At 50.8% G+C, this 19,805-nt stretch overlaps 5 protein-coding genes across 5 annotated transcripts; 4 read left to right on the top strand and 1 right to left on the bottom strand.

Moving 5' to 3' along the window:
• The first annotated feature begins 73 nt into the window (after positions 1–73).
• THITE_2111536 (uncharacterized protein) lies at positions 74–3,732 on the top strand. Its single transcript, XM_003651313.1, has one exon. It carries the CDS (start codon positions 177–179, stop codon positions 3,645–3,647), a length of 3,471 nt encoding a protein of 1,156 aa, XP_003651361.1. The 5' UTR covers positions 74–176; the 3' UTR covers positions 3,648–3,732.
• A 603-nt stretch (positions 3,733–4,335) lies between these two features.
• On the top strand, positions 4,336–5,283 carry THITE_2127275 (uncharacterized protein; the record flags this gene model as incomplete). The annotated part of the gene is made up of 1 exon (XM_003651312.1): positions 4,336–5,283. One exon carries the CDS (start codon positions 4,336–4,338, stop codon positions 5,281–5,283), a length of 948 nt encoding a protein of 315 aa, XP_003651360.1.
• A 1,006-nt stretch (positions 5,284–6,289) lies between these two features.
• THITE_2111533 (uncharacterized protein) lies at positions 6,290–7,309 on the bottom strand. Its single transcript, XM_003651311.1, has 2 exons — positions 6,918–7,309; positions 6,290–6,815 (listed from the first exon to the last, which is right to left on the bottom strand). Exons 1-2 carry the CDS (start codon positions 7,076–7,078, stop codon positions 6,380–6,382), a joined length of 597 nt encoding a protein of 198 aa, XP_003651359.1. The 5' UTR covers positions 7,079–7,309; the 3' UTR covers positions 6,290–6,379.
• An 8,139-nt stretch (positions 7,310–15,448) lies between these two features.
• THITE_2111531 (uncharacterized protein) lies at positions 15,449–18,237 on the top strand. The gene is made up of 3 exons (XM_003651310.1): positions 15,449–15,814; positions 15,887–16,586; positions 16,648–18,237. The coding sequence occupies exons 1-3, from the start codon at positions 15,664–15,666 to the stop codon at positions 17,993–17,995; spliced, it is 2,199 nt and encodes a 732-aa protein (XP_003651358.1). The 5' UTR covers positions 15,449–15,663; the 3' UTR covers positions 17,996–18,237.
• On the top strand, positions 18,238–19,762 carry THITE_2111529 (uncharacterized protein). Its single transcript, XM_003651309.1, has 2 exons — positions 18,238–19,249; positions 19,307–19,762. Exons 1-2 carry the CDS (start codon positions 18,479–18,481, stop codon positions 19,583–19,585), a joined length of 1,050 nt encoding a protein of 349 aa, XP_003651357.1. The 5' UTR covers positions 18,238–18,478; the 3' UTR covers positions 19,586–19,762.
• Positions 19,763–19,805: the final 43 nt, after the last annotated feature.

Here is a 19,805-nt window from a genome sequence, read left to right as displayed (position 1 = left end):
CCCTCGGTGCCCCCTACAGGCTGACCGAGGGGCCCACCAACGTTAATGTTACCTAACTCAGCCTTGCACGATAGTTGACGCAGCGACTCTCTTGATCAAATCACACCTCAGCGCGGTCGCCAATCAACGGCGACGCCCCGTTGAGCTTCCCGTCACCACCTGCACCCGGCCCCAAGATGGATGCCCTCCAGCTTAAGGTTGATTCCATCCGCGGGGAGGTGGGCGAGATCAGTAGTGCTTTGAGAGCCTATCTGGATCACGGCATTGCCTCCGGGCGCAAGGTGCAGCCGCCGAAGACGAAGGCGGGCAGGGACCTCTTGCAACACCTGCTCGGCCGCCTCGACCAGGCTTCTACCGGCCTGGCTGATGTCCACAACCGAGTCTCCCACACCTCACAGTCACCACCAGCAATTTACGGGCCGGGCACGCCTCCATCAATTCATCCCGTCGCTGGGGCCCAGCAGATTGCCGCGCCCGCCACTGAACCGGCCGGGCGGCCGAATGCTCAAACGGACAGCGCCAGCAGAGAAGACCCACCGTCATCAGTACCTGCGGCTGCAGACGCCGAGCCAGAGCCGGAGCCACCCACCCACGGCCCAGAAGCTCCCTCTGCCGCCATCGCAAGCCGGGTTCTCGCACCCCAAGACGCCCGCGAGATCAGGCTGAGCAATGGGTCTGTTTATCAGGCTCCGCTGCTGTCCGAACATGCAGCCCCACTCTTTGACTGCACCTACCAAGACATCCGCGTCCTGAACGAGGAGTTGTTTGAGCTCTACTCGAGCCACCCTGTCGTGCGAGACCGAGGCTACTTCAAGCTCCAGGTCCGCGATCTTCCGCCGCTCAACGTGCAGAAGGTGGCTCGCCCGACCAAAGACCATGCCACCTCATTCACCTACAAGGCCGACCACCTGGGTTTGGTCAAGGTCGACACCGGCAAAAGGTTCAAGTTTGCCCCGCCAAATCTACCCCTTCCCGTGAGCGCAAAGACGGATTGGTCTCTTCAGGAGCAGCAGTATCTTTGGAATTCCTCAGCAGCGGACCCGCCCAAAGGGACATGGCCGTACATCATTGGCAATCCGCTATTCGACGATGTCGAGCTTTCTCCTGGCGAGAAGCTCCGGCGCAGGGGCCGCACCATTCTCGAAGGTATCAACACTCAGTATGTCTATTTCAACCTGACGGGCAAGACTCTCACGACGATGCACCGAGAGGATGCCCACGTCCGGTCGGAAAACCTCCTCCGATCTGGGCAACACAAGTTCTGGTGCTTCGTCAAGCCTGTTCATTCCAGGAAGCTGGAAGAGAGGTTGGCCTACGAGTACCCCGAGATGCGTCGCTGTTCGCAGGCTGTGAGGCACCTCAGCCGTCACATTCCTCCAGCGAAACTGGACGAATGGGGAATCGAGTACACGTTGGATTACTGCGTGCCCGGGCAAGCTGTTGTGACGGAGCCAGGGACATATCACCAAGTCTTGAACCTGGGACCCAATTATGCTATCGCCATTAACATGGAGTACAATTCGTCTCCGGACATGCCTCTGGACTACCGGTTTTGCGACAAACACTGCCCTGACAAGTTTGCCATGTCTGCCGACGACTTCCGGATATATGATGAGCCCCCACCGCGACCAGGACAGGAAGACCACGTCCCACGCACTCCTGAGACAACGGGATCACAGGAGGGACCTGCGGCAGTGCCCAGTGCCGCTGCCCCATTGCGAGATGCAGCCACAGGATCGCTACTGACACCGACAACCCCACCCCCCGAACCGACTGTGCTGGATAAGGATGAGCCCGTGATAGCGCAGCCAGTGCGGCCTGAAAGCCGATTACAAGTGCCAGCAGTATCGGGACGACAGGAGCAACAAGCTTGCGCGGAAAGCTCTCTGAGAGCCGAAGCACCTCAGGGGTCGCTACTCGAAGTCAACACCAACACCCTACCGCTGCCACCAGTGCAATCACCGTACTTGATACCCTCGAATCTTACATCTGAAGGAAGCGTACCCTCCAAGCCTGTCCCTGTTGGCCAATTCAACCTACCGCCACAGCAGCTGAACTGGGTTCCAGTGTGCCAGCCATCTGAGTCACAATCCAAACCACTCGAGTCTCGTCCACCGGAGCCACCGCCAGGCCTACTCCAAGCAGCTGCCGCCGGGCCGATTCAGGGCCGCAACCTTACTGTCCCAGCAACAAACGGTTTCCCGCAATCCGTCGCGCAATCCGCGCAGATTGTCTCGCCAATCCATCCCATCATTCCACCGGAACCCGATCTCCGCCCTTGCATTCGTTCGTCGTCGGAGACATTGCCGCCGATAAGAAAGACGGCGAGGATGATCAACCCAGATCGGGAACCCGACACGCCGACGGAGGGGCCTTCGAAAAAACAGAAGCTAGAACTGGCTACCACTCAGTTTGCCCAAGTCAGCCCTGTGGGTGGTGCATTTGAACACCTTTCTGCGTTGCTCCGAGGACGTCAGTCCAGCCGACCGGGAAGTTCGGTTGCCGAAAAACTTCGGGGCAAGCCTGCATTTGAGCGCCTCTCGCGCTTGGTTCGAGAATGGAGACAATACACCAAGTCAAGGCCCATCGTTTTGGGCGGGTTCGAGCTCGTCAAGACAGCCGACGATACGCTGCATAGCCACCCGGAATTGCACACGTTTCTCTCGCGCTTACTCAAAATGCAGGCAGCGATGTTCGTCGGGGCCGCGACAGCAGACTCCGGGGACGACTCAGCAGAGGTCTCCATGAACAGACTGTTGCAGCTGCTGAAGTGGGCTGAAACGGAGCGGCACCGCCTGCATGATTACTTGCGCGAAGGCCGGTGCTGGAGGACAATCTGCGGTGGCTACGACGGCCTGCTGTGCCTCCTGCCTCCTGACCTGGATTGTTTTGACCTCGCCTTGTTCAAGGACGACCTTGCGGCATTCCATTCAGAACTCAACGCAGACTTCGTCCTCAGGTTGTGTGCCGTCGGAAGCGCTTTGCAGAAGTCTATATGGGAGTGCCTCGAGCTTCCAGAATTCATCTGGGAGAGCACGACCACCACATGGCTTCCTGAGGACGATATCGCTCCGCTGCTGGCACCGTTTCGCCTCCTCAAGTCCAACTTCTTCGACGAAAACTCCGGGTTTGCATGGCCGCGGCCACCCAGATGGCCCTGGCACTGGCCGGTGGACCCCAGCGTTGTCATGCCGGGCGACAGACCATGCAATTTCTGCACACGCAAGTCTTGCCGCTGTATCGAGATTACAGTCCCCCAAGTCCCTCGCATATCCGACGACGGGTCGAAGGGGCCGGGCATCCGCTCTCTGGGCACACACCGAGCAAACGAGGTCCTGGGCGAGCTGGTTGGCGAGCTGGTGCCGCTGGGCGCCCGCGCCGGCGACTGGACGATGGCGCTCCGCCGGCCGGATCTCGACGACGAGGCGGTGGCGGAGATCTACCCGCGGCGGATGGGCAACTGGGTGCGCAAAGTCAACCACAGCGCGAACCCATCTGCCGCTTTCAGGATGATGAAGATTTCTGGTCGGTGGAGGCAGATGCTTGTGGCGATAAGGGACATCGGCGATGGCGAGGAGATCACAGCCAAGTACGGCAAGGGCTTCTTTAAGAGGCAGCCCTACTCCGTTGTTGAGGGTCTGCACTGATCTCCCTTGGGCGGTGTCCCGTCCCAGTCCTCCGGGTTTAAGTGGTGAGTGAACAAAAGCGGGAAAAGAATGATCGGAGTGCTGGAGTTTTGGTCGTTCAGGTCTCTTAGGTTGTCGCGTCGGGGACGTGCCTTTTGGGAGGAGTACCCGCGCTTGAGTTGCTTTTTCACATGTATCCCCTTTGCCCTTCCGTCTTTAACACCTCGAGGTTGCGGAAAAGGGGGTTGCTCTTGTTGCCAGGACAGAGCGTCCTGCAGCATTTTTCCTTGCGTTGGGTTCAATCCAGTATCGGGACGGAAGCTGTATCGTGTATAACGGAGCTTCGCTCTCGCTAAGCTCACCGTTAAGGGGATAATTCGGTAGCAATATAGGCACCTACCTTACCTACCTAACTCCAAATTGTAAGATATTCAGAGTTAGCCTCACAGCATCTCAATAACTCCCAGTGATGCAATGGTGCATAAAGCTGGGGCATGTGCATGGGAGGCTAGCCAGGGTTAGGGCTGCAATCTTATCTCCACGGCTGATCCACTCGCCGTTTCCGGTAAGAATATCAACAAACAGTACGACCAGGGTAGGATCACGAGCTCATGTTACCTCGCAGAAGACACCCGGCGAAGAAGCTGCGCGCTGCACAATTACGTTTTAAGAGCGTGAGATTATAGAACGCCCAAGATTACAGCAGACAATGCGCCGCGCAAACCAGCCGGCCAAGGCCTACCGCGCGCTCGAGGAGCCTCAGTCGACCCCGGGCCATGAGTACACCATCCTCAAGATCAGCGAACCCATTTACTCGGCCGTATCATCCTCCCACGAAAAGGACAACAACAACAACAGGAACAACAATGATAAGAATAAGAACAATGGCACTGCCGAAAACGCCGCATCGCGCACCTCGGACGTCTCGACCGCCTCGCTCGACGCTCCGACGCCAGCCTCCCTCGAGGCCGACCTGGCCCACTACAAGGAGCTCTTCGCCAAGCTGCGCTTCTCCTACGTCGAGCAGGTTACCAAGGAGAAGTTCATCCGGGCCATCATCGGCGACCCGCCGCTGATCGTCTCCCCCCAGGAGAACGCCGAGCTCGAGGCGAGCAACGCGGCCGCCAAGGCCGCGCTCAAGGCCCTCAAGGCCGAGGTCGCCGCCATGGTGGCCGACCTCGAGTCCCGCGGCCGCGACCTGGCGCGGCGCTACGAGGAGGTGCGCGCCGGCGCCGCGCTGGCCGCGGAGCTGCCGGGCAAGATCGCCGCGCTGGAGGAGAAGGTCGCGGCCCTGCGCGCGGCGCAGCAGCTGCAGCTGCGGCTCGGCGGGGCGGAGGACGCCCGGCCCGAGATGAACTTGCCGCTGGGGAAGACGCTGGCGCTGGTGGAGGAGCGGAGGCGGGAGCTGGCGAGGGTGGAGAGGCAGCTGGAGGTGCTGGGCGGCCAGGTGCCGAGGAAGAGGAAGGAGGTGGAGCGGCTGCGGGCGGAGGTGGCCGCGCTGGAGAACAGGAAGGCGAATAGCGCGGCCGCGGCGAGGGAGGCTAAGAGGAGGAGGGAGAACGCGCAGGGTGGCGTCGAGGATGAGCTCGAGGCGAGAGGGAGGTGGTACAGAGCTTCGGGGATGGCGTTACGGCAGATCTTGGATCTGCAAGAGTGAGAAATGTGGGGTGGGTTTGTCAATGGTTTTGTAATTCTTTCCTTTATTTTTCTTTCCTTTTTGTTGCGGGAGGTGTCCAACGAAGTCATGAGTTTACGAGGACCTGGGCGCAAAGGGTTGGGTGCGGGTGCACGGCGCTTGGTTTGGTTGGGGTAACGGAGGCTGGGTACGGCTGGTCCTGCTTGGGCGTTTGAAGTTACAGGCTCACAGGTCTATTCGAAAATCCTCAACGACACGGTTTGATGACTCGGGGATGACTTGGAATGGCTCGGCCTTCCCGGGCGGCACGCAGCGTCGCTGAGACTCCGAGCCGCGGTACGATCGATGAGTGGAAGAGAACACTACGACTCGGCGTCTGGTTCAAGACAAGGGCTAGGAGATGGCCGAAGGTCGAGGTCGCCCAGAGGCAGCTATGGTCTCTGGCAACAAGGTGACAACTTGTATCCGCGTGTAACACCCGCGAGTTTTTCCTGTGTTACCGTCCCAGCCGTGTATCTCAAGGCTAGAGACGCCGATCTAAGCCCTCCGAAACGTGGCACAGGGTAAACACTCGCCATTGAGCTGCCTCTCTACCTGACATGATGGTCACTGCGGGTTGATCCACTGCAGCGTGAGTTTCACCGCCGAATCCCAAAAGAGCCAACAGCTTGTCTCACGGATCGCCACAATTTTCAGCGAACCGGGGATCCGAAGCCCAGGGCTTGTGATACTCGGCTCCAGCTGAACTGTCTTACACGAAAACTGGAACGAGGCTGCGGAGTTCAACTAAAGGGTCGCCGGACAGCGACGGCGTTGTGGCTAAAGCGACGAGGCGACGACCGACAAGCTTCAATAGAGATAGAAAGGAGTACTGCATCGCTGCTGGGGCCACAAGTGACACAGCGCTCATCCCGAGCGCCCTGGTAGGATGATTCATCGGCTTCGTGTGATCCACGCTTTAGGCACAGAGGAGACAATACGAGGAGATGCTGGTAAACAAGCACAAGTCACTCGAGGAACAGGCATGGAGGGGGGCATGCGCCGGTGGGTTTCACCTTCACATCCCGACCCCGTCACGTTGCTCCCATTCTGAGTCGGTGGCCAGAAACACGGCATATCATCTCAATTTGCCAAACAGACTCCCGAGGAGGTTCGCGCCGCCGCCGGGTCCTCCGCCCCCGCGATTGCCGTGTCGTCTCGCCTCATTTTTGATCCACTCCTCAAGGAACTTCCGGTCTGCCAGCTGCCGGCCGTCCGTAACCTTGGTCTGCACCTGTGCCTCGCCGGCATCGAAGCTGAGCAGCGTCGGGACCGAGTTGATCATGTACGTGAGACCCAGCCCGGCGGCCATGACGTCTGGCGCGTCAAACTCGACGGTGCAGTAACCCACGCCACCCTCGGCCTCGCCGACACCCGACTCGACGAGCTCTCGGACGAGAGGTGCCACAACGCGGCAGGTCGAGCACCACGAGGTCGTCCACAGGGTCAACAGCGGTGTCCGTGAGGACGAGGACAGCAGCTGGTACGTGTGGAACTGGTCGGGATTGCGCACGCTAGCCGGGCGGGTGCGAAAGAAGATGATGGGCGGGTCAGCGCTCGCAATTGATTCCAGAATCCAGATACTGCTCGTTTCTGAGCGTGGACATGGAACTCACGAGGCATAAACCTGGTTTGGTGCCTGGGCTTGGCGTGACGTTGAAAACTGCAAGCGCGCCGCAGGCTGGCCTCGGTTGATGACGGGCTTCGACTTGATGATGGGCTTTGACGCGAGCAACCTACGCTCGGCGTGGGCGAGCCGAGAACTGAGAAGTTGCATGTTGGGTGTGATTCAGTACCTAGTGCGAAAAGGCCGGACAGCAGCCTTCTGATGGAAAGTTTCAAGATTTCATGCGGTTGATGTATCACGCCCTGAACGACGTAATCCGCACGGATAGGCGGTTGCGCTCGGGACTTCCCGTCGAAAGGAGACAATGAGCGAGGATCTGATCGTTTTGGGCACGTACAGTACCCGCTAATTAACGTTCAGGTACCTCACCTTCACAACACAAACAACGTCCCAGAGCGCCGCACACCACAGGCCCCACGAGAAGCACTGAACCCCCACGCGGCGAATGTGACATCGTCCATGTGTGGCCATCAACTCCGGCGCTACGCTTGTTTGGCGGGGAACCTTAGTTCCTCGCTCCGCTCGTGCATGTACTGTAGTGTACAATTCAACGCCAAAGTAACGTTATTCAACAGGGAAGCCAGTGGGCAAGGCTTCTGGACGCACGTTCAGGACCTGATCTCCTCGGTCTAATGAGCGGTGAGCTTCAAAAGTACAGGACGCCTGCTCTTTACGCTTGCGACATAAGTAGTGTAGTATAGGATGGATTGTTGTTGCCGTCCACGGGTGTGCGGCGCCTGTTTTGAGTATTATTAGAAGCGACGCATGTGCTTGCCGTCCGTTGCAGGCTGTTCCGACGATCTTTTTGGGGGCGTTGCCTACTTGGTGTATGGCAGCAGCACATCCTAACACCACAGTTTACGCCGCAGCATGTCAGGTGGCTCGGCTGCGTCATTCTGCATCCGCAGAGAACCCTCCCGAAGCGCAGCAAGCCGGATGCGGAAGCTGTGGCACAAGCACGAGCGTGCCACAATGGAAGGTCATGGAGAACAGGCACATATGAGCGCAGGGACGCTCGGCTACGGCGCTCCAAACGTATCACTGTCCATTAACCCAAACCCGTTTGCAACTGACTGCCAGCCGAGCAATCGCCATAGCAACCAACTTACCCCACTACAACCCGATTTTGAAAATCGCTCCTCGGTCTATACAATAAAGAATTTTCAGCTATACTATACTACCATTCTCTATTCTATTTCCTAAACCATATCCCGATATTCAATTGCGCTCAATTGAACTAAGCTGTCTATTGTAGTATATATTCTGATCGGCCTAATTCCTTTAATTTAAGTTCACTTTGTTTATTCGCCTATCGCTTAGCTTTTAGAATAGCGCCCTCCGCCTATACTAAGGAGAATCCTACCCCCTAGGATATAACCCTAGACAATTCTATCAAGGCCTCTCGATAGCCGTTTACAATTACGTTGCTACCAACTCTCGAAGACTGTAATAGCAACGTTTAAACAATGGCTTAGGTCTTAAAAAAGCTCTATAAGACTATATTCAACGAGGTCTATAAACTAATAGATAGAAAGAAGGTTAGATAGATCGATTTTCATTTATAAACTTTTATAATTGCTAACTAGGGTCGTAGAATGTTCTTCGCTACTTTGTCCCTAAGGAAATCTAGAAGGATAGGGAAATCTAGTATATTGACGTTAAAGTCAATACCTAGCTATATGCTAAAGCCTTAGCGCTTCTACTATTTGCCCTTTGTACTAGTCCTAAGACACTTTGCTAGTAATATACGTTATTAAAGAGTATAGGGCTATATAGTTTATATATCTAGCCTAATATTAAGCTTAAGAAAGGGGTATATACCAACTATATTTACTCTTTATATAGAAATGCTTGTTCTTTATATCAAGGTATATTATATAAAAAAATCTAGGTTTAGTTTAATTTACTAATATTTCTTAGAGATCGAAGCTAAGGAGAGAAGGAAGGTATATATTTACAACAATAAGCTTGCTCTACTAATAGAACGCATTTGTCGGTTTACATCTATAAGAGACTTCGAAGTTTAGTTGGAGATACTATAGAACAAGCTTAAGTCTTAGGTAGCAAAGGGGGTCCGCCTATTATAGGAGTAAGGTTTAGGTTATAGCGTCTATTTAGGTATAGGTTATAGGGACTATAGGTTTAGCTAGACATTTTATACTATAGGTTAGGAAATAGGTTGGATTAGTATATAATACTATTAATAAAGTTCGTTTATAGTAATATCACTGGATTTTTATACTATATAGTATATTTTACTATATATAAAATATAGCAAAGACATTCTTATCCTAACATCTTATCTAAAGTCTAAGTATATAAAATCTTATCTAAACTCCCTAGTTAAACTCGAAGTCTCAACAGTATTATCCTAACATCTTATCTAAAGTCTAAGTATATAAAATCTTATCTAAACTCCCTAATTAGACTCTAAGTCTCAACAATAGTATCCTAATATCTCGTTTAAAGTCTAAGTATATAAAATCTTATTTGAACTCCCTAATTAAACTCTAAGTTTTAAAAGTCTTATCCCAACCTATAATACAAAGTCTAGGTATATTGAATCTTATCCTATTTATAGAATAAGGATTCAATTACACTTAAATCCATTCTATTTTATATAAATGATTTCCCTACTCTTTAAAACCAACCTAATGTAGATAAGAGTCGATAAAGATATTATATAAATACCTTAAAAATTTAGATAACGTAAGCCTAGGCGATCGAATAAGCTTAGACCTAATCGACCTAATTAGCGCCTCCCTAGGCCGCAATAGCGTTGTCCTAGGCTACAATAGCGTTGTCTTAGGCCTTGTCTTAGCTTGTATAACTAAGTCTATACTAAAGAAAGCTAGTGCCGAGGCTACTCTAGTCAACCTACAATATATAGAGCATTGTAAAGTTACTTTAGCAACTTTTCTAAATATAAGTCCAATCTTATACAAATACTTCCAATTTTACACAAATTGTTTTTATATACAAACGTTTAAGATACTTTAAACAACTATTGATCTTAAGCCGTTTAAGGACTTTATTACAAAGCTCTATTAGGCTAAAGTCCTAGTTAAATCTATCTATAAAGAGCTATATAAGGAATATAGGGTAAAGGTTGCTTATAGTCTCCTTTACTAGTGGCTTAAGAAATAGCGGGTACCTTTAAAGTAGCCCTAGACCAAGGATTTCGATAAGCTATATATCGCACTATCTAAGAAGTTTTAGGCCTATGCCCTAAGCGACAAAGAATTATATTCCTATCTTATAGAATATAGCTTCCAAGTCTCTTAGCGAGGTGTTAAATCATTATAGTAGGCACTTAGTATTACGAAAAATCTAAAGGAGTATAAGCTAGCTAAGTGCTAATAGGAACTTCTCGCCTTCTTCGAATTATCGCCCTCTTCTATAATCCTCTTCCTTTAGCTTAGATACCGGGCCGCCTAGAAGTATATTGCGTAAACCGCTAATATCTACCTTCTATAGTACAGTGTTTATAAGCTTCTTAAATGTAAGTTTAACGTATCTGTCTAGGTAAAGCAGAACTTTCTTACTAACTATAAAGGAGGCTTTACCCTTCCTAGGCTAAACTATACTTAGTTGATTAACGTCTATTGCAAGCTCTAACAGTTCAGTTTTAAAGTCTACGCTAAGATTAATATATATTTACGCTTTATTATATAGGCCTATATAGGCATCTTAGCTCTAACCTAAAGGTCGATCTTTACGTAGTACCTCGCTATTATCTTAGAAAGCAGGGTAATGCCGATGCTTATATACTTAGATTATAGCAAGGAGACGCTTATAATAGCTAGAGCGTATTATTGGCTTTCTACTAGTGTAGAGCAGGCGTAGCGTCTACGACTATATAGGAATTAGGATAGACAGATTAAGTGGTATATACTAGGATAGGGATTATAACAATCTAGTTTAGTTGATTTTACAACAATCGATCCTAACTTACCTCTATTTAGCCTAGAGTACTCCCTCGAGTTTAAGGACTATTGGAACTTTAGTAAAAGCACTAAGAACCAATGTATTAAGTCCTAGTAGGCTTAGCTTTATAGAGGCTATATAGGCTTTTAGATAGTAAGTCGTAGGTCAAAGGGTCCAATTATATATAATTAAATGCTAATATATAGTAGAAGTTTTTTATAAAGTTATAGCGTAAATTTGCCTAGTAGCTAGACTAAGTTTTACATTGAATTGCCCTCCTCTTTATATATATACCGTAGATTCGATAGGAAATCGGGTCCTTTGTAAAGAAGTAGAACAATTATATAATCTAACGTCAATGAAACTAGGTATATATCTATATAGGCATTCCGTCGAAGATATACTTTTCTCTTATAGAGCCTACTACAATGGAATATAGCGTTGCTATTCCCTAAGACCGCCTCTAGATACTCTAAAAGCTTATAGAGCTAGATAGAGTTGCGCTTAATGATTTCCTCCCTCCTAAGGTCTTTAACCTATATAAGGAAATTATACTACGCTACTAGGGTCTAGATAATTTTAACTTTAAGATACCCCTTCTTAGTAAATATATTTTTCTTTAGGACGAGCTTGCACTTTACAAAGAGTATAGACGCTAACTAGCTTTTACCCTTCTTTCTTAGCTGATAGGAGGTTGGACTACCTTTCTTAAGAAGATATATATAGAGGGCATTGATATTAAAGCTAAATTAGCCTCTTTTAAAGAGACTTAGACTAAGTATTTGGATTAGAGCTAGGACTTAAAGGACAAAGCGAGCGTATAGGAAACGTTCTTCGATAGAGGGATTCTAGGTTAAAATAATAGAAGTAGAGATTCTATTAATAAGAGTAAAGCCTACTAGGGCTAACTAAAATATAGAATAAGAATATAGCTTAATCCCAACTTATTTCTTTACTATTACCTTTGAACGTATTGTAAATAGTAAACTAAGATATACCCAATATGAGCTCTGCCCTTGCTCCTTAGCTCTACCTTTAATCGCCTACTTAGAGGTTTTATTTGTACCTTCCTTTTCGGTTTCTATACGCTCCTCTAGCTCTAGCGTTACTACTATAGTGTCTAGATCGGACTTATCGCTAAAGAGCTTGCTAATTAATAGTTTCCTCTCCTATTATAGAGCTTCCTACGCTAGAACAACCTCTTACTTAATTACTAGGAAGTCAATAGGCTTAGACTTGATCTTCTTTAACCTTGGCTTAAGTATTATTTAAGAAGAAGCTTAACGTTTATAGCTCTAGCTATAATTTTAAGAAAGTACGTTCGTATATCTTTTAGTGTCTTGATTACTAGCGCTTTCCTCCTCTTCTAAGTTTAAATATAGGGCGATTATAGGGACTTTATACTTCTTAATATAGGTTTCTTCTTAAAGTAAGAACAAGTAGAACGGCTCCCTTGGTCTAGAGACCTCTTTGTTATAAATAGCTTAATATAGTATATCGAAGGTAAATGGTTAAGAAGGGGGCAATATCGCAAGGTCTATAACCTAGAGCTTCGCTTTGCCTATCTACTTAAGGGATACTACGATCTTAAAGTTGGCTACGTCGAATTGACCCTTTTAATTAAAGAGGTTAAAGATATATTGGATAAGCGTAGTATAATTGGCAAAGCGTTGGTAAAGGCTAGTTAAAAATAGGTTGATCGACTTAATAATACTAGGCTCAAAGTATATACGAGTTACGTATTTCCCTCTTATTAGTATATATATCGTATATACTTAAAGCTCTATAATAATAAAGAGGGTATCTTAAAAGGCTAGCTCAAAGTAGTTCTTAGCAGTAGCAAAGGAGCGTTGTTTTACTACCTCCGCTTATACACTAATAAATCCAACTAGGCTAGCATTGCCTCTATTTCGTAGTTGCTTTGCTTTCTTTATAGGTTTTAATACTACCCTAACATTAGGGGACTCCTACTTTAGAAGTAGGGAACGTTGGTAGTAAGTAGGTTAGGACAGAGCAAATGGAAACTCGTTATCGGAATCTAGGGTATAAGTAAGCGCTTTCTTACAGTCTATATAGAACTAAATATCATTATTATAAAACAAGGTTAGGTGCACTTTGCTAATACGTTTATAAAAGAGAGCTATTAGGGCTTAAGAGGGTAAATGCAATTATATATAATTAAATATCTTTATATAAAAATAGAAGAAGCTATATAAAGCCTAAGGCAAACATTGGAGAAAAGGCTAAGACTTATAGCATTTCGTCTAATGACTAAAAATCTACTTAGCCTATCTATTTCGTCTTAAGATTATATATAGATCTATCTAATAATTAAATTTAAACTTTTATCTAAAGATAAAATAAGGATTCTTATCTAAAGGTAGTATTTCACTAGCGGTATCCACTTAGTACTAACACTAGTAATTACACTAGCTATATAGTAGGGAATTGCCGAGATAAGAGTAGATTAGAATTTCACTACTACCTTAGAATACAACGTCGACCTTTTTATCCCCCTTAGTATAGAATATTGTAAAAAACCAATCGTCTATATAACCCTATCCCTTAAGACATTAAGACCTAGCGCCAACCCTTTTTCTTTAGTCTACCCTATTTATCCTCCTTCTCCTCCTATAACTCTAGCTCCTTCTTAATTATATTAATCTAATCCTTGAGCTCCTTTGTAGATATATACTAATAAAACTCTTTACTAATCCCTAGGAACTTATTGTATTTAGCCTAAGCTAACTTTTCCTCCTCCTTATTATAATAGGCTAAACCTATTAGAAACTTTTAGAATCAAAGTTTTTTTAAAGCGATATACCTTAATAGTATATATAAGCAGTCGTATTTCTAAAGTAGTAACAGTTGATATATAACCCCTCTAAATAACCAATACCTAGCTAGATATATATAATTCCTAGCCCTATCTTATTAGGTAAAGGACAATTCTTATAAGTATCAAGCTCCTTAGTATATTTAAGAAACAAGTAGTATATAATAGCTATATATTATATTTAGTTAGTAAGTTTCTAAGGGGCGTCTATCTTTACCCTATCTTTTTAGATTTACTTAGAGATCTAAAGCCAACGAAGCTTCTATAACCCTAGTTAGTAAAGTAAAAACTTTTAAAACTGAAATTTAGGTATCTTACTCAATTGTCTTTAACAATCGAACGTACCTAGTTGAATATATAGACCTAGAGCTTATTAACGACCTAAGTAGTCTATATAATGTTGTCCTAGTAGTCCTTAAGAGCCTTAGGTAGCTTAGGTAGCGGTTGGTCTTTCTAAGTAAAGTCGGAAAGCGGTAAAGGCGCTATAGTTTCTACTATCTAGGGTCAGCTTGATCTTTTAAGAAACTTAAACGACTATAAAAGAAACCTACTAAGGTGGGATTTAGGGAATAAGGCTAATTAGAATTAGTAGTACGACCGACAACTTAATTCAATTAAGTACGATTGAATATCGGGGTGTAGTTTAGGAAATAGAATAGGGAATAGGAGTAAGCTATAGCTGAAAATTCTTTATTGTATAGACCGAGGAGCGATTTTCAAAAACGGGTTGTAGCGGGGCTAGCTTGTTTGTTTGGGTGGCAGTCAGTTGCAAACGAGTGTCACGTTAATGGACAGTGATGCGTTTGGAGCGCTGTACTCGGCCGATCACCCCCACAGGATGCATTGCAGCCCCACTGTCGTCAGATGGCCAAGCTGCTCCGGGGGCAAGCGATGTGGGGAAGTTTTAGCGGGGCGCGTTTCTGGGCTCACGTTCTGCCCCGCTGTGAGTTTACTGTAGACACAGTACCTACTGTGGTAAGCAAGCGATGTGAGCCGCGCCTGTTTTTCTCTGCTCTTCCATCCGTGTGGTGGAGCGAGTCGAGGGAAAACGAAGAGCTTCGAAGGAGCCCGAGGTGAGCTCGAGGACGGGTTCATCCCAGCGCAGCTGTCGCAGGTTGGGGTCACGTAGACTGCTCCTTTGTTTTGAGAAACGGCGCCGTCTGCTTTGCCCCGTTTGCCAGCCCCACACAGCCCCCGTCCGATCTGGCGGATCCCTTCCTTGATTCCGGGTTTCGGGCGTTCTGCAGGTTGGCGCATGTCAGATCTTCTGCTGTTGACTGGCGGTCCTCTCGCGCTTCCTCCCCAACTCTGCAGCCACCGACGCGGCGCTCAACATCCCGTCAACAGCACTGGATATACCCCGCGGCCTGCATGACCAGCTGACCAGGCGCTCGCCTATGGCCAAGGTGCTGCTTAGCTCCCTCTTGGCGGACCCCTCCATTGCCGTGCGTGCCGTGGAGGAGATGGAGACCCATCCATCCAACCTTGTTCCCAGCCGGCCCCATGTGTGTGTTGGGTGACCTCGTTGCGTTCTGATACATATTTGTATCGGTCGCCGCCTCCTCCTGCTGCCGTCAGACTACTGAGCACCTCTCACTCACCTCTTCCTCCGTTCCCAACCCGCATTGGAGCAGGGTCCACGGCCTGGCCTGCCGGAGTTAGGCTTTGCTGGTCTCAGTCGCGGTTTGGCAGATCATCGACACCTGCCGGATTCGGTTGTCGACACAAAGGTCACCAATCGCTCTCCCACACCCCCCCAGGTCACAGCTCCCTGCTCCTTGCTCCCAACGTCGGGTTCGGCCGCGTAACCGTCTAGGCAGATTTGCGCATATATACCTGGAGTTCTTTCACCCCATCTCTGCCTGCGGAACTCTCGACCATCTATCGCCCCGTCCGACTGGCCCGGAAGATCCGAGGTTCTGGGGCAGTCAAGGTCAGAGCTTGGCAAAACACTCCTCCCGCAGCCGGCGACATGGGGCAGGACACGCAAGATCCTTCACCGTCGCGGTTATGGCGCTCTTTCGGCGCTCGGAAGTCCCGCGGTGAGCGCGATGCTGAGAAGTCGGGACCGCCCAAATGGACCATGGGCATCCTCGAGGATAAGGAGACGATTGAGGTGCCAGGTACGCCAGCCAACGCAGCCCAGAGAGGAGCGGGCATGGGCCTGGGGCCACCGCAGCTAACTTTGGGAACAGGTTCGGTTTTGCTGTTAGCCGCTGACCACAATGAACCACTGGGGCTGCGGAACGCGCCGGCAAGGACGTCCCATTCGTCCATCCCAACGGGCATACACCGCCAGCTACCGGAGGACGCCGAGGAGGTCCCCAAAAAGAAGACCCCCGACGGTAAAATTATCCTAGAACCCCAACCGGAGGAGTCGGCCAACGACCCGCTCAACTGGCCGGCTTGGCGGAGAGACCTTGCATTGCTGTCTCTGGGGCTCTTCTGCATGGTTGGCGGCGGCACGACACCACTGCTCGCAGCGGGCTTCACAGACGTCGCCAAGGAGTATGGCGTTGACGTACACAGCGTGTCGCTCACGACAGGCTTGTACATGATGGGAATGGGCCTTGGATCCATCATCTTCTCGCCGACCGCCATCCTTTGGGGGAAACGGCCGGTCTATCTTTTCGGGGCGATTGTCTTCATCGCCACCTCGGTCTGGTGCGCCGCCTCGCCCAATTTTCCCTCGCTCGTTTTGGCCCGCATCTTCCAGGGCATCGCAGTTAGCCCTGTGGAGTGCCTGCCGTCAGCCACCATTGCTGAGATCTTCTTCCTGCACGAGCGTGCTTTCCGAATCGGTATCTATACCCTCCTGTTGCTGGGCGGGAAGAACCTGGTCCCGCTGGTCAGCGCCGTCATCATCCAAAACATGGGTTGGCGATGGGTTTTTTGGTACGTGCCCTGAGCCAGCTTAGACTCTGCGGCGAACGGCGATCACTAACGAACCTTCCAGGACTGTCGCTATTGTTGTCGCTTTCTGCGGTCTTCTGCTATTCTTCTTCGTCCCGGAGACCTTCTGGGACAGAGCTCCTGTTCCGCGGACAGCGAAAAAGTCGCACTCGAGGCCGGGCATTTTCCGTCGTCTGTCGTCCAGGCCGGACGTCCCACATGCGGCGCCGCTTCCAGCAGCCCGACCGTCAATGGAGGTTGCTGGTGATGGCCCTGTATCTCCAGGAGGCCGCACAAAAGCGCTCCGCGTTGGATTCGCACCCGACGCCGAGACTGATGTCGTGAAGCACGTGGATACGTCGAGTGAAAGCAGCGGAAACTCTGAGGCGGACCATGTCCTCGAGAAGGAAACGGACGCTGGCAAGCCAGTACCCTCAGGTGATAGACCTACGCCGGGCCAGGAGTACTCCCCACAAACAACATCGCAGCCCCCTACCCCGGCACCCCCCACGCCAGCGACACCGCACGCACTCGAGATACCACCAGCTGACGCGATATCCAACCACGGCGGGCACATTGATACCGACAGCGAGTCGCAATCCGTCCGGAGCTCCCGAACAGGAGGGCCACTGCCGTACACGGCTGCCCTGCGAGAGCAGCCGCCTCGCTCGTTCGTCCAGTCGCTGAAGCCCTTCAACGGACGCCTCAACAAAGACAAGTGGCACAAGGTTGTCGTGCGACCCCTGATCCTTTTCTCCTACCCTGCAGTTCTCTGGTCTGCGGTGGTTTACTCATGCTCGGTTGGCTGGCTCATTGTTATCTCCGAGTCGGTGGCCGTCATCTACCGCGAACAGATCTACGACTTTAACGCGCTTCAGACGGGCTTGATATACATCAGCCCGTTCGTCGGCGGCATCCTCGGTTCTGCCATAGCCGGGCGGGTCTCGGACACCATCGTCAAGGCCATGGCGCGGCGGAACGGCGGCCTCTACGAGCCCGAGTTCAGATTGGTCATGGCCATCCCAATCGCCATCACCACTGTCATTGGCCTGATGGGCTTCGGCTGGTCGGCCCAAGTCCACGATCACTGGATGGTCCCGACGGCGTTCTTCGGCATCGTCTCGTTCGGCTGCACCATGGGCTCCACCACGAGCATCACGTTCTGCGTCGACAGCTATCGACAGTACGCCGGCGAAGCCTTGGTCACGCTCAACTTCAGCAAGAACGTCTTGCACGGCCTCGTCTTCAGCTTGTTTGTCACCGGCTGGATCACCGATGACGGGTCGAAGATTGTCTACATCTGGATTGGTGTCATCCAGCTGATCCTGCTGATCTTCACCATCCCCATGTACATCTTCGGCAAGCGGTTGCGCATGTGGACAGTGCGCAGGAATTTCATGGAGCGGTTTTGAGCAACGGGACTTCTATGGGCAGGCATGGCTGGTACTCGGCTGGCGTTTGGTGTTGCTTTCAGGGATACAGGACTTGGTTGATTGCAGGGCATCTCGTATCTTGACTCGGCATACCCTTTCTTACCTATGCATCGAGGGCAGTTTTGTGCATTTGGTTTTGTGTTAGGAGGTGTTTGTGGTGTTTAGGCGCTGGGGGGTTCTCATATGATGCATACCATGACTCACGGAAGCATGAAATCAGAGATATGGATACCACAGCATTATCATTCAGCACAGAATGTCATGTTAGATCTTCTCTCACACAACCACTCTCAGTTGGCGATTTGCGTCAGAACTCCCCAGTACCGTGTTCACCCCTCATCTTCACACGGTGTGTCAAGGTTCTTACTCCGTGCCATAACCCTACCAGGTACCCCTCCATACATTTTCATCACCTCAAAAGCTACCCCACCATAGCTGCTCCCTTCCCCTCAAGACTACACCATGACATCCCGCATCCCCCACCTCCTCGAGCCCTACCTTGCCCTGCCGGACGAGGCCTCCCTCATCGTCCTGACGGGCGTGCTCGGCGCCAGCACGAACTGGCTCGTCCTCCGCCACCTCTACGCCCTCCTCAAACAAGCCGGCACCGCAAAACCGCCACAACCAGGCGTGACCGTGACTGGGGCGTCGCCAGCGGCGGCAGCGGGACAAGAAGAGGAAGCGGCCGTCCTGCTCGTCAGCTTCCTCCGCGACCTCGCCTTCTGGAGGGACGGCCTGGCCCGTCTCGGCGTCGACCTCGAAGCCGCGGCGCGCCGGGGCAGGTTCGCGTACGTGGACGGTTTGGGCGGCGGTTTGGGCGGCGGGGGGTCGTTGAAGTCGGGTGAGGCGACGGGCGGGGGCGGGGGCGGCGGAGGCGGCGGCAGCACGCAAGCAATACGGCCGCATCATCAGTCTCAGTCTCAGCATCAGTCTCGGCAGCAACAGCAGCAGCAACAGCAGCAGAGGGCAGGGGTGGCGGGGTGGAAGCGGGTTCCGGCGAGCCTTGCGCCGGGGGATATCGCGCGCGTGGTCTTGGAAGGGGTGGCGCAGTTGAAAAAAGGTGGTTCGGCCGGGACAGGGCTCGGGGACAGAGAGGGCAGGGAGAGAAAGGTTGTGCTGGTGATTGACGGGCTGGACTTTGTCTTGGCTGCTTCTCCTCCTCCGAGCTCAGCGGGTGGAGAGCCTTCCGGGATAGCAACGGCAGTGTGGGAAATGTTGATGGATTTGAGAGAGGTACGTTTCCGTCCGCTTCTTACGACACAACCAAACTTGCACTAAGACGGGTTCCAGAACACGCATGCTGCCATTGTCACGGTGGCTGCTGACGACCCCCTCATCAAAGAACAGCAGACCTCGCTCGAGAAGCAGCACGCCTGGTTCGCTCTGAGCCTAGTGCACGAGGCAGATGCTGTGCTTAGCTTGAGACTGCTCGACACAGGGGTCGCGAAGGACGTGAGCGGTGTCATCCGAATCACGCACGGGGGAGGCCGGCTCCTTGCCCGGGACCAGGAATATTTGTATCATGTGGGTGGCGATGGTGGCGTGAAAGTATTCGAGAGAGGCCAGTAGCACAAAAGATACCCATCGGAACAAGGTCCCATCTTCGTCCCCTGTGCGTCCGCTTGCTGACGCCTTGACCTGGCCTGAACTGAACCGTCCAGCATCTAGCGGCATGCACCTGCGGAGATCCTCCGAGAGCCCTTTGGATCATGCCCTGATAAGAACCGTGTGATTTGCCCGCAATGTTACGCCTTGTTTCATGAGCTTTTGCTCGATATCTTGACCGTTG

Source organism: Thermothielavioides terrestris, chromosome 2 (genome assembly GCF_000226115.1).
Source record: "Thermothielavioides terrestris NRRL 8126 chromosome 2, complete sequence".
NCBI classification, from domain to species: domain Eukaryota; kingdom Fungi; phylum Ascomycota; class Sordariomycetes; order Sordariales; family Chaetomiaceae; genus Thermothielavioides; species Thermothielavioides terrestris.
Note: the sequence above shows the minus strand (reverse complement) of the source record. Positions and strands in the feature narration are given on the sequence as shown.